This window comes from Cynocephalus volans, chromosome 3 (genome assembly GCF_027409185.1).
Source record: "Cynocephalus volans isolate mCynVol1 chromosome 3, mCynVol1.pri, whole genome shotgun sequence".
Taxonomy (NCBI): Eukaryota; Metazoa; Chordata; class Mammalia; order Dermoptera; family Cynocephalidae; genus Cynocephalus; species Cynocephalus volans.
In genome coordinates this window covers 68404693-68425608 of record NC_084462.1, presented here as the reverse complement: position 1 = coordinate 68425608, position 20916 = coordinate 68404693, and the positions used below count along the sequence as shown (strand labels likewise).

Here is a 20916-nt window from a genome sequence, read left to right as displayed (position 1 = left end):
TGCTGGGGAGCTGTCCCAAAGTATGGGTGGACATAACACATTTGTCAGTACAGAATGATGCATGCCCCATGTCCAGCTCCTACCAAGGAAAAAAGAAAAAAAAAAAAAAGGAGGATAAGAAAAGCCATCTGGATTATGTTTCTTTTTAAAATTAAAACTCTCTTAACTTTGACCACATCCTGAGAATCCTGTCTTCTTTCTAGATCACCAAAGTGCTTGTGAAAGGTACACATTCATTAGTTACGATTAAAAATACATGGCCCATAGGCACTGAGGTGGGACTGCAGAACCTTGCTGGACACCCTCTTTTCAGCATGTTTCTGTGACCTTCTGTCTTTGACAGTGAAAACAACCCTATTATGATAGAACACAGAAGTCTTTACTATACCCTTGCTATAGAGGGTTTCCAAAGCATGAGAAGGTGGGGGCTCTAGTATCCCATCTCCTGACCTCAGCTTCTTCTGTCTCTCTTTGCAAGGCTCATGGTGAGAGGGCTGTATCGCCCTTTGTGTTTTCAGAAGCCCAGAGTGGCAAAATTATTTAAATGGCAGGGAAGTACAAAGTACACTGCAAACTAAGCACGTCATTTCCCTGAATCCTGCCTATATTTGCTTTAGTTTGCTTCAATTTGTGATACAGAATGAAATTACACTTCTCTGCTTCCATTACATTTTCAATGATACATACGCAATTACAGGGTTACACTGGCTTTAATGGGCAGAATTGAAAATCCAGGTTTCATTTGGGGCTGGGAATGTGTGACGTGACTAGAATGTTCTGCATTTTGGAGTATGAGCTCCAAATGTGGGGCTGCCCCACTGCTGCCATGCAGAGATTTCCTTTGCAGCATCTGAGATCAAAGAAAAGAAGTAAAGGAGAAGCAGTAAGAAACCACAAATTTGACACATTAAGGTTAAATACCTTACTCATAAGTGGCTGTAATGTGGTATCACTTTGTGGGTGACATAACTTTAACTACGCAGAGGACCAGTTAAGAACAGATGGAAGCAGACACAGCATTTGGTTCTCACAGTTTCTAACACTTATGGCTTCATTGCTTTATCAGGCCAACAATGCCTGTTACCCTATGAGACAAGGGCTTCCTTCCCTCAGAAGGAGGGTCCACACTTGCTCTCCATTCTTGCAATGGTGTGGCTCTCTCCTCCCCACCACCTCCCATCCTGGCAGCTTGTTAAATGACTAGAAATCCACAAATCTAGCAACCGAAAAAACAAACATTTTTTATTTAATTTTATCCAAATTCAGGTTTCAGGTCCCTGAGAAAAATTATAAAGTCTCTTAACATCCATCACCTAGTTCCTATAAAGTGACTTATATAAGTAGCTTTTTAACTGCTGAAAATTTATCTTGCCCAAAAAACCCACACAAACATTTAGAAGGGAGAACATTTGCCAAGATGTGTTCTCTAGGCCATTCCTCTGGGGCAAAGGAAATTGCTCAACATGGGTAATCTCTTTTTTTAATGTGGTATTTAACCAACATTCTGGATCAAGTGGAGAACAGTAGTTAATGCCCAGCAGCATACCACTCTACCAAGAATACTGAAACACAGACTGTGCAGCCTGGCACAAGGCCAAGGAACTAGCAATCCCACTTTGACACAACCATGCTAAGGGGTTTTCCTCTATGAGATTATCTGAAGTTCAGATTCTTAAAGGCTTAAAATTTATTACTCCTCAACATGAACATGAACAAGGTGGCAGATGTTTGTGGGATTTAAAACAATATTTACTCAATAACCATCTTCATTCCGGAGATTTTAAAAGCTTCCTTTCCCTAGCTCAATTCTGAACCCAAAATAGGGAGAGGAAAGACTCCTTCTACCTTTAGCTGCCACTCAGAATGATGCTCCAAGTCTAATCTCTGGGGCTGGCCAGTAACCACTGAGGCAGTGTCATGAGGTTCAGTGTTGTGTAACAGGAGAGACTGTGCCTTAACAAAAGACTTAACAGTTCCATAACTTCAAATCAAAGAAGTATGAAAAAGAATAACCAAAATTCAGGTAACCAAAATTCAGATGGTAAAGGCTCTCTTTCAGAACAGTGCATGTAATAGTTAGACAAGATGCATTTAGTAACGTTCAAAATAAACATTTTCACATACTTAAGAAAGGGTATTATATTTCATTCTTCATACATTATAAATAGCAAAAACAGAATTCTAATTCCACAAATGCTAAGACACTTAAAATGCTATTATAACTCAGGTGTATGGAGACCACCTAGTGGTGAAAAAGATGGTCTTACTTTTCCCTCAACCCAGGGATGAGTGGCACTCATTGCCCTGTCCAATGGCCCTTAATCCGTGGGAAGAAATTCCATGGGAAGGAGGGAAGCACACAGTTAAAAGGAAATATGCATACTATATATATATATATATATATATATATATATATATATATATATTTTTTTTTTTTTTTTTTTTTTTTTTTTTTTTTACAGTAAACTTCAGAAACCAGAATATTAACAAAAATAGATTCAAGTAGTCCTTGATTTTTTTTCATCTATTTAATACTGATGGTCTGAGGAAAAGAAGATTAAAGTTAGAAGGGTCATATTAAAAAGTTTTTTATTTTTTGGCAGCTTTCTGTAACACTTATTCATGTGATGTTGTGTGTGAATGTTATGGGAGAAGTGATTAAATGGTCACGTTATTTGTCTGAATCCATGGTGGGAATCCACCAGCAGATGAATAGGCTCATATGTAGTCTTCAGTTTAATCTATACAAAGAGAAAAGTCTGGATGGATTAGAATGAAACCCTCATGTTTAGGGATCACTATGTCTCTGAGACATTTAAAAAAAAAAAAAATTAGAAGAATCTGATCCTAGGACCAGGGGACATGAGAATAGTATGGCTACTGAAACTTTAGCCTATGTGATATATATGACAGGATCTAACCAGGAGTTAAACTAGCATTGATTATTATATGACATCAAACGTCATCAGGAAACAAAACATGTACTCTCTTCACTGTATAACCAGATGTCTCAGACATGCTCTGATGGCTTAGTAAAAACAATCATTTTACTTTTCCCAGAACATAACATGGAGTCATTTTCAAAAATCTTAAAATAGAGGGCTTAGGCTTTTTGTTTATAAATCCTTGGAAAAAAATTGTATTCTACCCCAGCTCCTAACTATCCCAAAATAAACCCAAAGGCTTTTGCTTTCATAGTTAAGAAAGATTTATACGTTTTCCTCAAATGTCAGAAATCAGAGGGTCTCTCAGGCCCACAATATTTCCCCCTGGTTCATACCCACCTCTGGGAAGGGAAAAGAGGGTGGGGAGAGGCAACTACAACTGACTGAAATTCCCAGGCCCTAGGTGGCTTTGTTTAGTGAAATCTCAATTCAAGCACAGCAGCCAAGGCACAGCTGGCATCATCCCCAGCAGGCTTCAAAGAGGTCTTTCGCTTCTGCAGGAGGCCCAGGAATTTGGCATACAAGGTCTTAGACGTATGCTTAGGCAAGAGCAGGACCACGATTAGGATGGATTACTGTGGACAAGGTGATGAGAAGAGGCCCCAAAGATGATATGTGTTTACCACTCTGTAGCCATGAAGGGACGCACATCTTCTGGTTCAGACCATAAACTCATTATTTCCAAAGAGCGGTAGCTGTTGGGTGGAGCTGCAGTCTGGGTCCACAGTTTTCCTGCGGCCAGACATGACTGTCCCCTCTGGGGTCTCTTTGGTTTTCTGAGGTGAGTTTTTCACATTCTTTAATTTTTGTTTGCCCTTTTCAGGGTTGAAGGTTCCTCTGCTGATGAACAGAGGTCTGTCTTCCAGGGATTTGTTCTGGCCCAATGGTCCTTCCATTCCCAGGACCTCACCAGCTGAGGCAGCTCGATAGAATGGAGATTTGGAATAAATCTGAAATCGTTTTTTGGTCCCATGAGACGATGCTGTGTTAGACAGACATAAAGAAGAGACCGAAGAGTCCACTGAATCCAAAGCGTCTTGCTGCTTTTTTAGCTGCTTTCGCAACTTGCTTGAAGGTTCAGATTTGCCAGCTGCCTTCAGGGAGCTAAGGGCTAAGCTTCTCTCTAATGCAAAAATGAGACCAAAGCTGTAAATGACAGATCCCTCTAATGAAAATCATTGTATAATGAATAGGTATCACTCTTCACACATGGAATTGGGTGGGCTAAGATTTGGAAGGTCCAAGCTGATCTACTTTGTGCAGTTATAACTCGAGAAGAGCTCACAATCCATTTCTACATGTATCATTTCAGACTCAACCCCAAGGAAGTCTGGTGTTTGCCTATGCCACCAGGAGAGGCCAAGAACAATCACTATCACTTAAAAAAAACTGCTAGGATATGCAGTAGGTTCGGGTGTGTCACTGAGACATGCCACCCAGTTAAAATACCTCCTTCAGTATACAGACCCATCTCACAGCAGGGTACATATTCCTGCCTCCCACCCTTAGAAAATGATCATGGGTCAGTAAGACAACAGGTATTATGATTACTGGCTTTTCTCTGTGGTAAACACAGAAGAAAACATCAAATTACCAAAAAACTGCATTACATCTAATGAACAATTTATATGGAAGCTTCACAAGGATCAGTGATTCCTTAGGACTTTATCACCTTTTCATGAAAGGTCAGTGCATTCATGAAAGGCACTTTGTCTTAGTTTAGGAATCCTTATTCTTCCTTTGCAAAAATTTACCTGATTTCTCAGAGATGGCACTTTCAGACTCCACATTCAAATTTTCTGAACTATCAGCAGTCCCAATGGAGGCCTCAGACTCAAGAGTTTCATCATCAGAGGCACGGGGTTCCAGTATAAGCATCTCAAATGTTAGCTCCTCCCTGTAGATACAGTCAAGAAATCCATTAGTATTTGATAGGAAGTGGAAGGAAAACAGCAAGAAAAAAGACCTTCCAGGAAAGTTAGGAATTTGAGTAGCAAAGACAGTCACATTTCTTACTGTCCCCGTCCAGGGTGGTGATAAGGACCTGCATACCAAAGTAATGGCAAAGGATAAAAGTATATGAATTAAAGGACAAAATGACAGCAAATCTAGGACCAATAATAGGGCTAAAGGTAGGGTAAGGAAAGGTAGTTGTGAGGTTTTATGGTAAAATGAACTCTGGAATGATAATCAAGAGATCAGTTCTAAACTCATTCATAATGCATTAGGAAAGTACTTTCTCTCTATGGACCTCAGCTTCCTCATCCACAAAACAAAGAGATTAAATTAGATAATCTGGCTTTATTTTCCATGCTGCAGAAAACCTCACTTAATCTTCGTTTTTGGTCCTGGTTGTTAAGAAGAACTATTGAAAAGGTCATAATACTGCAGTTCAGAAGAATGGAACAACAAAGCAATTGAGCAAATGCCTCCTCTTGAAACGGATATAGCACTGGAAATAGAAGCTATAGAAAGGTTTAAGAATCATGTAATCCAGGGGGGTTTAACAACCTATACACAGTGATAGAGAAGGGAAGGTCAGAAAGCTTGAAAAGTATCAGGGAGTTGAGAGTTAAGAGAAATGTAAATGCCAGATTGTCCACAAAATCAAATTACTGAAGTAAATGCAAAACAAGAGAGTCTCACAGAATATGGAGAAAAAGGGAAAAGAAATCAAGATAAGAGGAGAAAAAAAGAGACCTAGAGGGCCAGTCCAGGAGATACAATCTATGCATAATAGGAACACCTGAAACAAAGGACAAAACGAATGAAGCTGAAATAGTAATTAAGGAACTAACTGAAGAAAATTTTCCAAAGTTGAAAAGCAAACTAGATCTACAGATGGAAAAAGTGCACAGAGTATCCTTAAAACGTAACAAAAAGAAAGCAACACCTCCACGTATTCTGGTGATGTTTTCAAATTTCAAGGATAAAGAAAAAATTCTGTATCAGACAGAGAAAGCAAGTTACCTATAAAGGGGCAAAAGTCAGGCTGATGTCAGGTTTTTCTCTTGCAACTCTAAATGCCAGAAGACAATAGAACAATTATCTACAGAGTTTTAAGGGAAAATAACTTTGAACCAAGAATTATATACCCTGCCAAGTTATTATTTCTGAACAAAGGCAACTGAAGACAAACATGCAGGGGCTGAGAAAGTATGTCAACCAAGAACCTTCTCTGAAAAATTTGCAGAATGATTTACTACAGCAAACAGAGAACATGAACTAAAGTAGGGAGGCAATTGTATAAAAGAATTAATGTTGTTTTCCAAGTTAGCCTGGAGTTGCAAACTTGCCACGAGACACATACTATCCAGACCCTGAGAAACCAAAGAAGACATCAATAAAGCTATGTTGATTCCACCCTGAAGCAGGACCCTAAGATAACATCAAGGATGGGAACAGAAACAGATGGAGCCTTGATGAGACCTTGCACCTGGCTCCCTGCACGGAGCCCCCATGGCTCATGTCCCCCTCTCTTCTGCTTTTCACTTCCCACATTCCATTCCCTCAATCCCCTCTTTAAAAAGTCCTCAGTAAATCTGAGTCTTTGAGATGGTTTCAGTCTGGCCATTCTCCTTCAGGTCACCAGGGTGTAGTGTCACCCCACTCCTGCTCCAGTGATGATGGAGGTAATGGAGCTTCTTATTTGTCTCTCTCCTAAATTGCAACTGATTTCTCTACCCAGTACCCCACTAAGGTTGCTGCCTTACCCTGACCATCCAGTTTCTGGTCCCATGGCCATACTGACCGTTGGATAACAACCTTCCTTCGTGGAATGGTAGATAATGCTCATTCTTTAAAGGGACTTTATCTTAGCCTGGGAATTCTTATTCTTCCTTTGCAAAACAAATCTGTTCATGGAGGCTGGTCTCTGACCTATCAGGGCTCCAAAACCTCATCTTGGCTCTCCACTGTTACTGCCAGATTGAATCTTGACTAAGACTGACATACCCCATGGATACTGTGTCCTCCTCCCAGTCAGCCTCTCCAGAATCGTCAGCAGCATCAGGTCTCCCAGCTCATGGAGCTTCCTTCCCTGAGTTGACAACTTCCACACTGTTACCTGAGTATAGGCAACATGTCTTTGTCATTTCCACATCCCCAGTATCACCTGATGCAGTGCTTGACACATAAGAGATACTTAATAAATGAGGAAAAATAAAGAAAGGATATAAGGAAGGAAATGAACACAGACAAAAACTAGTCTCTCCTCTTCCTTCTGGACACTCACTTCTCTTTCTGTAGATTCTCAATCTGCTCTGTCAGTACTCTCTCCTCCTGCTGCATAGCTGCTTTCTGCTGTTCGGTGATGTCAGTTTCTATGGCTGCTTCGCTAGTTAAGGTCTCTTCTGGGACATCAGACATGGAAGGCAACCGAACGACAACAGGAGAGGATGGACTTGGATAATTTCCTCGACAAATGCGCCCCTTCCCCTGCAGAGAAAAATCCACGTTAGACAGTGAATTAGTGACTGCATCTGTTTTATGCTGCCAAATTAGGATAACAAGTGTACTTCCATCACACCAGGTGAATGGCAGGAATAAATGGAAACATTCTTCAGAGGCCTAGGATATTTAGTAAGACATCATTCATTCAACATATTTAGATTAAAAAGATTCTTGCAAGAGCACTAGAAAATGGACACTTCAGTGAGTAAGAGTGTAAGAACCCACTGTGTACTGAGATGAGATTCTTCTTTTAATCTAAGCTGCGTCTACTCCGAACTAAATAGCCACACATGGCTATTTAAATTAATTAAAAATTAAAGTAAAATTTAGTTCTGCAGTCACACTAGCCACATTTCAAGTGCTTAATAGCCAAAGGTAGGTACTGACTACCATATGGACAGTGTAGTTATAGACATTTCCATCATCACAGGAAGTTCTGATGGACAACAGTGCTCTATAACTTTAATCTTAGAAAGCACAATCTCTCTAGGAAGACCACAAAAATATGTCCTGAAACTTGGTTCACAAAACAAAAACAAAAACAAAAACAAAAAAAAAGTTATTTATATTACAGGGTGATATTGAGATATATTTCCTTAAGAAATTTCTGTTCTCGAGATTGGTGGGGTGGTAAAATCTTGTTGTTTTTCAAGTTGATTAGCTTACATATATGACTTTAGCTTCTGGTAATGGCAGACTATGTTTTTCAGGCTAAATCTCCTGTTAAGAGCAACTAGACCAAACATAAAAAAATCAATATATGCTTGAAGGCTGGAAAGCTAACAACATAGACTAAGGAGACGCTACCCCAGCATGTAGTGCTAATCTAAATTTCAGAAGAGGTGGCCGAGAGTCTGAGACAGAGTATAGCAGGGGTTGGCAAACTTTGGCCTGTGAGCCAAATCCAGGCTTGTGCTTATTTTTGTAAATAAAGCTTAAATAGAATACATTCACTCTCATTAATTCACTCATTTTCTATGGCTGCTTCTGCCGAACAATGGCAGAATTGATTGTTGTGGCAGAGACCATATGGTCCACAAAGCCTAAAATTGACTCTCTTGTCCTTTACGAAAGGAATTTGCCAGCCCCTGGGGTACAGAATAAAAGTTGGAGTTCGGAGCCACTCAAGGGTGTGGGCTGCTGCTTGTTCAAACCTCTACCTGACACTGGGATCCATAGGTTTGCATCTTAGGCAAAAGGGTAAAATGAAATCACAACAATCCTTACAGACACAGCCTAGCTTCAAGTCATCTGAATGGTCTAGAAAGCTGTAATCTCCTAAAATTGGTTCAAAGTAATCCTAGATTGCTAGTGCTTTAGGACCTGGTAGAAAAAATGAAAGTACTCTTTGGAGGAAAGTAACATCATTCTAGGCCTCAAAATATTTTTACAAATAATTTTTCAACTACTAGGTCTGACAAACAATCAGAGGTAGCAAAGCACGAAAGGAGACAAATCAATGTAAATGAAAACTAGTAAAAACAACAGAAAACAAATCCTCAATGACTCCGGATATTGTGGCTATCAGACAAATTAACCATGCTGATAAAGATACGAAGACATAATTGAATTAGTAAACTGGAAGTTAGGTCAGAAAAAAACTACAGAATCAATCAGGAAGAAATGAAAGACTGGAAAAATTTATAAAAGAAGGTCAAAGACAGAGAGGGCACAATAAAAAGATCTACCATACTTTAAATGGAATACAGGAGAGGAGAGAGATCTTGTAGAGGAAATATTGATAATGACAGAGCGTTTTTATTAATCCAATTAAAGACATTAACCTACTGAGTTAAGGAAGTCTACAACCCCTAAGAAAGATAAATAAAAAGAAGTTTATATGCAGACACACAACTGCTAAAAACCAAGGCAAGAAAAAAGCTTAAAGACAGTCAGAAAAAATAAATTATCTGTGAAAAGAAAGCAACTGTTAGATTCAAAGCTTATTCCTCAACAAAAACAATGAAAGGCAGAAAACAATGAAATGGTATTTTCAAAGTGATGAAAGGAAAATGTAACTGCCAACCTAGTATTCTACACATAGCAAAAACAACCTTTAGGAATAAAGGTGAAATAAAGACATTTCAGACAGACTGAGAATATGACACCAGCAGATGTGCATAAAAGAAATACTAAAGGACAGATAGAAAATGACCCAAGAAAAAAAGTTAGAGATGCAGGGAGAAATAAAAAGCAATCAAAACAGTAAGTATAGAGTAGAGATACAAGATGGCGGTGGCTGCGGCGGTTGGTGCGGAGTAGCTGAGGTGGAAAAGGCAGCCACTGGGCCTCAGGCAGCCGGGAAACTTGTGGACCTTCCTCTTGCCATCTCTTAAGGGAGGACCGCTGCTGCTGGCCGGTCGTGGGGGGTGACCGCCACTTTGCCCCCGGCAGGAGAGGCTGCCTCATTTACAGGCAACAGCTTTGAAGTGTGGAGCAGGAAAAGAACTGTTTCTTAGCTGCAAAAGCGAGTCTCGAAACAGGGAACACGGCGCCAGGGCTGCTGTGGATGCAGCCAGGATCCCAGAGGCCGAGGCCGCGCTGAAGGCGGCCAGCTGCCCTATTCAGGATTCGAGGTTTCAGGCAGGCATTAAAGAAGATTCCTGGGAGCGCCCGAGCCGCGCCGCGACTGAACAGCTCGAGGCGGCAGCGGCCGAGAACAGGGAAGGCGACAAACCAGAGACAGAGTGAGCGCCCGACCTGGCACAACCCTGTGAGTGACCCTTGGCCCAGCTCTGTTCGGGGGGATTACACCCACCCGGCTCCCGCCTGCATCACCAGGCCACTCACCGCCCTGGGGCTGCCTCCATTTTACCAGGTGCGGGCAGCTCCGCCTGGCTTGGCCGTCACTGAGCCTTCCCACTTGCTTGGCCCAGCGCGGGGCTTTCTGGAGCCTGCGGGCCGGCCTCCCCTCCCACTCCCACCACGGTTCTCTTGCGGGGCTGGTGGGGGGGGGCGTCCCCGGCCAGTGTCGGGAGGGCAAGGAAGTACAGGCGGGCCGACTGTCACTCCACCACACCCTGGACTCCGGCCCCCGGTAAACTTCCTGTTACTGGGAGGCAGATACCATCTCTGCAGCCACCAGTTCGGAAAAAAGCCTAACCAATTTCTGGTTGGGAATAGTGTGGTAGGAGAGTTCCCAGGTCCACTTGAACCTGCCGGAGAGCAGGTTGCAGGTGGGCGCTAGATTCGGTCTATGCCGGGGGGATACAAAGGTGAACAAGACCCGAGAAAGATCTACACAGTGCTACAAAGGCACCCAGAGAGACCGGTTGTCTGTGCCTAGCAGAAACCTGGTAGACTTCCTGGGCGAGGCGGTGCCGAGCAGGGTCTTGAAGGCCCAGCTGATAGAAGAGGGGTGCAGAAGACACGCCCCAGCCCAGCACAGTGCACACAGAGTGGGGAGACGTGCGACCTGGGAGGCGGAGACTCGACAGAAACCACACACCCGGTGGGGTCGCCACTGCACGATCCAACAGCCTGGGCCAGAGCACACGGAACAGGGAGAAGTCCTGCACAGGAAGTGAAAGCTCAACAGAGATCACACACCCTGTGGTACGTGATCCACCAGCCCAGCAGAGTCCAAGCTGACCAGAAAGGTGGCTCCCCGGAGAAGCCCAAGACCCGAGCAACCACACACACAAGGCACTAGAGGCCAACTGAGCAGTCACGGAGGGAGCCATACGAAATTGGCAACCACAGCAACATCCTAGTTAGTCATTAGTCTCAAACCGGTGGACTGTGAAACCCCCTGCCACAATGAATAAACACCAAAAAAAAAGATACCAGAAATACAAAAAATCAAGAAAGTACACCACCAAAAGTTAATAAATTTCAAACTCTAGATCCTATAGAACAAGAAGCCACTGAAATAACTGACAAGGAATTTCGAGTGATAATTCTAAGGAAACTGAATGAGATACAAGAAAACTCAGCTAGACATCATGATGAAACGAGGAAAAGTATACAGGATCTGAAAGAGGAAATGTACAAGGAAATCAATGTCCTGAAAAAAAATGTAGCAGAACTTGCTGAACTGAAGAAGTTATTCAGCGAAATAAAAAACACAATGGAGAGTTTAACCAGCAGGCTTGTCGAAGTTGAAGAGAGAACCTCTGAACTTGAAGATGGGCTGTTTGAAATAACACAAGGAGACAAAAAGAAAGAAAGAAGAATCAAGGACATTGAAGAAAATCTGAGAGAGATATCAGACAACCATAAGCGATCAAATATCCGAGTCATGGGTATTCCAGAAGGGGAGGAAAATGGAGATTCCATTGAAAACATATTCAACAAAATAGTGGCAGAAAACTTCCCAGGTATAGGAAAAATCACAGATCTTCAGATCCAGGAAGCTCAACGATCTCCAAATGTATTCAACCCAAAAAGACCTTCTCCAAGACATGTCATAGTCAAATTGGCAAAACTCAGAGATAAAGAGAGAATCTTAAAAGCTGCAAGAGAGAAGCGTCAAATCACCTATAAGGGAGCCCCAATCAGGTTAACATCAGACTTTTCATCACAAACCCTAAAAGCTAGAAAGGAATGGGATGATATTTTCAAAATACTAAAAGACAAAGATTGCCAGCCAAGAATACTCTACCCTGCAAGGCTATCCTTCCGAAATGAGGGGCAAATAGTATATTTCTCAGACAAACAAAAACTGCGGGAGTTCACTACCACAAGACCACCCTTACAAGAAATCCTCAAGGGAGTACTGGGTTTGGTTCCTGAAAAATAACTACCACTGCCATAAAAACCTAAGAAAAATCTAAACGCACTAGTATAATAAAAATGGCATTCATGAAGAGAAAACAAGCTAACAAAAACACTATCTACAACCTAAGGAACCAACAAACACAGAAACCAAACAGTAAATCAGAAAGCAAGGAACAAAAGACACCTAAGACAACCAAACAACCAATAAAATGCTAGGAATAAATCAACACCTTTCAATAACAACTCTTAATGTAAAAGGCTTAAATTCCCCAATTAAAAGACACAGACTGGCTGACTGGATCAAAAAGCAGGACCCAACTATATGCTGCCTACAAGAGACCCACCTCACCCATAAAGATTCACATAGACTAAGAGTGAAAGGATGGAAAAAGATTTACCAAGCAAACAGAAAAGAAAAACGAGCTGGAGTAGCTATTCTTATATCTGACAAAATAGACTTTAAACTAAAAACCATAAAAAGAGACAATGAGGGACACTACTTAATGATAAAAGGACTGATCCATCAAGAAGACATAACAATCATAAATATGTATGCACCCAATGTTGGAGCAGCCAGATTTATAAAACAAACTCTATTAGACCTAAAGAAGGAAATAGACACTAATACCATAATAGCAGGGGACCTGAACACCCCACTGTCAATATTAGACAGATCATCTAGGCAAAGAATCAGTAGAGAAACACAAGATCTAAACAATACTCTAGACCAATTGGAATTGGCAGATATCTACAGAACATTCCACCCAACAACCTCAGAATATTCATTCTTCTCAGCAGCACATGGATCATTCTCCAGGATAGATCACATATTAGGTCACAAAGCAAGTCTCAATAAATTCAAAAAAAATTGCAATTATCCCATGTATCTTCTCAGACCACAATGGATTAAAACTAGAAATTAATAACAAACGAAACTCTGGAAACTATACAAACACATGGAAATTAAACAGCATTCTACTTAATGACATATGGGTCCAAGAAGAAATCAAGCAGGAAATCAAAAAATTTATTGAAACTAATGAAAACAATGATACATCATACCAAAACCTGTGGGATACTGCAAAAGCAGTATTGAGGGGAAAATTTATTGCATTAAATGCTCACTTCAGAAGACTAGAAAGATGGCAAGTGAACAACCTAACACTTCACCTTAAAGAACTAGAAAAACAAGAACAATCCAAACCGAAAGTTAGCAGACGGAAAGAAATCATTAAGATCAGAGCAGAACTGAATGAAATTGAAAACCAAAAAACAATTCAAAAGATCAACGAATCAAAAAGTTGGTTTTTTGAAAAGATAAATAAAATTGACAAACCATTAGCATGGCTAACAAAAAAAAGAAGAGAGAAGACTCAAATAACAAAAATTAGAAATGAAAAAGGCGATATTACAACTGATTCATCTGAAATACAAGGAATCATTCGAGACTACTATAAACAACTATACGCCAACAAATTTGAAAATCTGGAGGAAATGGATAAATTTCTGGACACACACAAGCTCCCAAAACTGAACCGTGAAGACGTAGAAAATTTGAACAGACCAATAACAATAAAGGAGATTGAAGCTGTTATCAGAAGGCTCCCAACAAAGAAAAGCCCAGGACCAGATGGATTCACAGCAGAATTTTACCAAACATTCAAACAGGAATTGACACCGATTCTTTACAAACTATTCCAAAAGATTGAAACGGACGCAAATCTCCCAAACTCATTCTATGAAGCAAACATCATCCTGATACCAAAACCAGGTAAAGATATAACCAAAAAAGAAAACTACAGGCCGATATCCTTGATGAATATAGATGCAAAAATCCTCACTAAAATACTAGCAAACAGAATACAACAACACATATGTAAAATTATTCATCACGATCAAGTGGGGTTCATCCCAGGGATGCAAGGTTGGTTCAACATACGCAAATCAATAAATGTGATACACCATATTAATAAACTCAAACACAAGGACCATATGATCATCTCTATAGATGCTGAAAAAGCATTTGATAAAGTTCAGGACCCATTCATGACAAAGACCCTCTATAAGTTAGGTATAGAGGGAAAGAATCTCAACATAATTAAAGCCATATATGCCAAACCCACAGCCAATATCATCCTGAATGGGGAAAAGCTGAAAGCTTTTCCTTTAAGAACAGGAACTAGACAAGGATGCCCACTCTCACCACTCCTATTCAACATGGTGTTGGAAGTACTAGCCAGAGCAATCAGAGAAGAGAAGGAAATAAAGGGCATTCAGATTGGAAAAGATGAAGTCAAACTGTCCCTGTTTGCAGATGACATGATCCTATATATCGAACAGCCTAAAACCTCTACAAAAAAACTGCTGGAATTGATAAATGATTTCAGCACAGTAGCAGGATACAAAATCAACACACAAAAATCAGTAGCATTTCTTTTCTCCAATAGTGAACATGCAGAAAGAGAAATCAAGAAAGCCTGCCCATTTACAATAGCCACCAAAAAAATAAAATACTTAGGAATTGAGTTAACCAAGGAGGTGAAAAATCTCTATCATGAGAACTACAAACCACTGCTGAGAGAAATTAGAGAGGATACAAGAAGATGGAAAGATATCCCATGCTCTTGGATTGGAAGAATCAACATAGTGAAAATGTCCATACTACCCAAAGTGATCTACAAATTCAATGCAAACCCCATCAAAATTCCAAAGACATTTTTCTCAGAAATGGAAAAAACTATTCAGACATTTATATGGAACAATAAAAGACCACGCATAGCCAAAGCAATGCTGAGCAAAAAAAATAAAGCTGGAGGCATAACACTACCTGACTTTAAGCTATACTACAAAGCTATAATAACCAAAACAGTATGGTACTGGCATAAAAACAGACACACTGACCAATGGAATAGAATAGAGAATCCAGAAATCAACCCACACACTTACTGTCAGCTGATCTTTGACAAAGGCACCAAACCTATTCAGTGGCGAAGGGACTGCCTCTTCAGCAAATGGTGCTGGGATAACTGGATATCCATATGTAGGAGAATGAAACTAGATCCATACCTCTCACCGTATACTAAAATCAACTCAAAATGGATTAAGGAGTTAAATATACACCGTGAAACAATAAAACTTCTTAAAGAAAACATAGGAGAAACACTTCAGGAAATAGGACTGGGCACAGACTTCATGAATACGACCCCAAAAGCACGGGCAACCAAAGGAAAAATAAACAAATGGGACTATATCAAACTAAAAAGCTTCTGCACAGCCAAAGAAACAATTAAAAGAGTTAAAAGACAACCAACAGAGTGGGAGAAAATATTTGCAAAATATACATCTGACAAAGGATTAATATCCAGAATATATAAGGAATTCAAACAACTTTACAAGAAGAAAACAAGCAACCCAATTAAAAAATGGGCAAAAGAGCTAAGTAGGCATTTCTCTAAGGAAGATATACAAATGGCTAACAGACATATGAAAAAATGCTCAACATCACTCAGCATCCGGGAAATGCAAATCAAAACCACATTGAGATACCATCTCACCCCAGTTAGGATGGCTAAAATCCAAAAGACTATGAACGATAAATGCTGGCGAGGCTGCGGAGAAAAAGGAACTCTCATACATTGTTGGTGGGACTGCAAAATGGTGCAGCCTCTATGGAAAATGGTATGGAGGTTCCTCAAACAATTGCAGATAGATCTACCATACGACCCAGCCATCCCACTGTTGGGAATATACCCAGAGGAATGGAAATCATCAAGTCGAAGGTATACCTGTTTCCCAATGTTTATCTCAGCACTCTTTACAATAGCCAAGAGTTGGAACCAGCCCAAATGCCCATCATCGGATGAGTGGATACGGAAAATGTGGTACATCTACACAATGGAATACTACTCAGCTATAAAAACGAATGAACTACTGCCATTTGCAACAACATGGATGGACCTTGAGAGAATTATATTAAGTGAAACAAGTCAGGCACAGAAAGAGAAATACCACATGTTCTCACTTATTGGTGGGAGCTAAAAATTAATATATAAATTCACACACACACACACACACACACACACACACACACAAACCGGGGAGGGGGGAAGAAGATATAACAACCACAATTATTTGAAGTTGATACGACAAGCAAACAGAAAGGACATTGTTGGGGGGGAGGGGGGAGGGAGAAGGGCGGGAGGTTTTGGTGATGGGGAGCAATAATCAGCCACAATGTATATCGACAAAATGAAATTAAAAAAAAAAAAAAAAAGTTGGTTTTTTGAAAAGATAAATAAAATTGACAAACCATTAGCATGGCTAACAAAAAAAAGAAGAGAGAAGACTCAAATAACAAAAATTAGAAATGAAAAAGGCGATATTACAACTGATTCATCTGAAATACAAGGAATCATTCGAGACTACTATAAACAACTATACGCCAACAAATTTGAAAATCTGGAGGAAATGGATAAATTTCTGGACACACACAACCTCCCAAAACTGAACCATGAAGACGCAGAAAATTTGAACAGACCAATAACAATAAAGGAGATTGAAGCTGTTATCAGAAGGCTCCCAACAAAGAAAAGCCCAGGACCAGATGGATTCACAGCAGAATTTTACCAAACATTCAAACAGGAATTGACACCGATTCTTTACAAACTATTCCAAAAGATTGAAACGGACGCAAATCTCCCAAACTCATTCTATGAAGCAAACATCATCCTGATACCAAAACCAGGTAAAGATATAACCAAAAAAGAAAACTACAGGCCGATATCCTTGATGAATATAGATGCAAAAATCCTCACTAAAATACTAGCAAACAGAATACAGCAGCACATATGTAAAATTATTCATCACGATCAAGTGGGGTTCATCCCAGGGATGCAAGGTTGGTTCAACATACGCAAATCAATAAATGTGATACACCATATTAATAAACTCAAACACAAGGACCATATGATCATCTCTATAGATGCTGAAAAAGCATTTGATAAAGTTCAGCACTCATTCATGACAAAGACCCTCTATAAGTTAGGTATACAGGGAAAATATCTCAATATAATTAAAGCCATATATGCCAAACCCACTGCCAATATCATCCTGAATGGGGAAAAGCTGAAAGCTTTTCCTTTAAGAACAGGAACTAGACAAGGATGCCCACTCTCACCACTCCTATTCAACATAGTGTTGGAAGTACTAGCCAGAGCTATCAGAGAAGAGAAGGAAATAAAGGGCATCCAGATTGGAAAAGATGAAGTCAAACTGTCTCTGTTTGCAGATCACATGATCCTATATATTGAACAGCCTAAAACCTCTACAAAAAAACTCTTGGAATCGATAAATGATTTCAGCACAGTAGCAGGATACAAAATCAACACACAAAAATCAGTAGCATTTCTTTTCTCCAATAGTGAACATGCAGAACGAGAAATCAAGAAAGCCTGCCCATTTACAATAGCCACCAAAAAAATAAAATACTTAGGAATTGAGTTAACCAAGGAGGTGAAAAATCTCTATAATGAGAACTACAAATAACAATAAAGGAGAGTCTGTGTGAATCTTTATGGGTGAGGTGAGGTGAGGTGGGTCTCTTGTAGGCAGCATTTAGTTGGGTCCTCCTTTTTGATCCAGTCAGCCAGTCTGTGTCTTTTGATTGGGGAATTTAAGCCTTTTACATTAAGGTTGTTATTGAAATGTGTTGATTTATTCCTAGCATTTTATTGGTTGTTTGGTTGTGTTAGGTGTCTTTTGTTCCTTGCTTTCTGATTTACTGTTTGGTTTCTGTGTTTGTTGGTTCCTTAGGTTTTTTGTTTCCTTTTCTCACAGCTGAGAGAAATTAGAGAGGATACAAGAAGATGGAAAGATATCCCATGCTCTTGGATTGGAAGAATCAACATAGTGAAAATGTCCATACTACCCAAGGTGATATACAAATTCAATGCAATCCCCATCAAAATTCCAAAGACATTTTTCTCAGAAATGGAAAAAACTATCCAGACATTTATATGGAACAATAAAAGACCACGCATAGCCAAAGCAATGCTGAACAAAAAAAATAAAGCTGGAGGCATAACACTACCGGACTTTAAGCTATAGTACAAAGCTATAATAACCAAAACAGTATGGTACTCGCATAAAAACAGACACACTGACCAATGGAATAGAATAGAGAATCCAGAAATCAACCCACACACTTACTGCCATCTGATCTTTGACAAAGGCACCAAGCCTATTCACTGGGGAAGGGACTGCCTCTTCAGCAAATGGTGCTGGGATAACTGGATATCCATATGCAGGAGAATGAAACTAGATCCATACCTCTCACCGTATACTAAAATCAACTCAAAATGGATTAAGGATTTAAATATACACCCTGAAACAATAAAACTTCTTAAAGAAAACATAGGAGAAACACTTCAGGAAATAGGACTGGGCACAGACTTCGTGAATACGACCCCAAAAGCACGGGCAACCAAAGGAAAAATAAACAAATGGGATTATATCAAACTAAAAAGCTTCTGCACAGCAAAAGAAACAATTAAAAGAGTTGAAAGACAACCAACAGAGTGGGAGAAAATATTTGCAAAATATACATCTGACAAAGGATTAATATCCAGAATATATAAGGAACTCAAACAACTTTAGAAGAAGAAAACAAGCAACCCAATTAAAAAATGGGCAAAAGAGCTAAGTAGGCATTTCTCTAAGGAAGATATACAAATGGCCAACAGACATATGAAAAAATGCTCAACATCACTCAGCATCCGGGAAATGCAAATCAAAACCACAGTGAGATACCATCTAACCCCAGTCAGGTTGGCTAAAATCCAAAAGACTCTGAACGATAAATGCTGGCGAGGTTGTGGAGAAAAAGGAACTCTCATACATTGTTGGTGGGACTGCAAAATGGTGCAGCCTCTATGGAAAATGGTATGGAGGTTCCTCAAACAATTGCAGATAGATCTACCATACGATCCTGCTATCCCACTGTTGGGAATATACCCAGAGGAATGGAAATCATCAAGTCGAAGGTATACCTGTTCCCCAATGTTCATCACAGCACTCTTTACAATAGCCAAGAGTTGGAACCAGCCCAAATGTCCATCATTAGATGAGTGGATATGGAAAATGTGGTATATTTACACAATGGAATACTACTCAGCTATAAAAACGAATGAAATACTGCCATTTGCAACAACATGGATGGACCTTGAGAGAATTATATTAAGTGAAACAAGTCAGGCACAGAAAGAGAAATACCACATGTTCTCACTTATTGGTGGGAGCTAAAAATTAATATATAAATTCACACACACACACACACACATACACACACACACACACACACACACACACACAAACCGGGGGGCGGGGAAGAAGATATAACAACCACAACTACTTGAAGTTGATACGACAAGCAAACGGAAAGGACATTGTTGTGGAGGAGGGGGACAGGGAGAAGGGAGGAAGGTTTTGGTGATGGGGAGCAATAATCAGCCACAATGTATATCACCAAAATAAAACTTAAAAAAACAAAAACAAAAACAAAAAAAACAAAAACAGTAAGTATATAAGTCTAAATGAATACTGACTGTGTAAAACATAATAATGATGATATGATGGGTTTAAAATATACAGATAATTAAAATACACAACAACAAAACTAAGTCATGGAATAGCTAAAACATATTAAAGTCCTTGGGAAAAGACAAAACTACCAAGTGACAGACTTTGAGGTCAAAGATTTATGTTGAAATCTTTAGATTAACTAGTAAAAGAATAGTAAAAGCGTAAAACTTATACATTTAACAGAAGAAAAATTATGGTTACTAGAGGCTGGGTAGGAGGGGGGAGGGAGGATAGGTAGAAGTTGGTTAATAAATACAAAATTACAGGTAGATAGGAAAAATAAGCTCTAGTGGTTTCGAGTAGTGCTAGATATCTATAATTAACAATAATTGATTGTATATTCTCAAATGGCTACAATAGAGAAGCTCAAATGCTCTCATCATAAAGAAATAATAAATTTTTGTGATGATGAATATGCTAATTACCCTGATTCAATTATCACACTGCATACATGTACTGAAATATAACTGTAGCCCATAAATTTGCACAATCAGTATATGTAAACTAAAAAATAAATTAAACAGAATATATTGAAAAAATGGAATAATAAAAAGTAGTCAAAATAAAAAGGCAAGAAAGAAAAGAAAAAGAAAAATGTATCAGGTAGGACAAATAAAAAGCACACAATGAAATAGTAGATTTTAAACCCAAACATATTGATGATTACATTAAATGTAAATTGATGTAAATGCTCCATTAAAATCTGAAGATTGTTAGGGTGTATTAAAAAAAAGAAAAGCCAAACTATCTGATGTTTGCAAAAGACACATATAAAACATAGAATTCAGAAAGGCTGGACATGAAAGAATGGGAAAAAAAAAGATATACCATGCCAATACTAAATAAAAGAAAGCTTTGTAGCTATATTAATTATAAAGAAATTTTAAGGTAATAAGTGTTATCTGTGATAAAGACAGGTATTTCATAATGACAAAAGTTCAAATTATGAAGAAGATATAACATTTCCAAATTTGCATGTAGCTAAGAAATGGATTCAAAAGATTTAAAGTAAAGTATTTACAGAAATATCAAAGAAATGGAAAAAACTATAATTAGCACGAGGAAATTAAGTGTACACACACAATCATTAAAGATATGGAATTGAACAACTTAATAAGTGATCTAATATATATAGACTTCAATATCTAACAACTACACAGTA

General features: G+C 39.2%; 1 protein-coding gene across 1 annotated transcript in view; it reads right to left on the bottom strand.

Annotated features, from left to right (window-relative positions):
• Positions 1 to 2533: 2533 nt before the first annotated feature.
• Positions 2534 to 20916, bottom strand: part of MYO9A (myosin IXA) — a 301341-nt gene continuing 282958 nt past the window's right edge. Inside the window, exons 39-41 of the mRNA XM_063090574.1 lie at positions 7180 to 7382; positions 4700 to 4842; positions 2534 to 4068 (exon numbers count right to left, since the gene is read on the bottom strand). Of these exons, the coding sequence (XP_062946644.1) occupies positions 3605 to 4068; positions 4700 to 4842; positions 7180 to 7382 (810 nt within the window). The 3' untranslated portion in view covers positions 2534 to 3604. The remainder of the gene's footprint in view (positions 4069 to 4699; positions 4843 to 7179; positions 7383 to 20916) is intronic.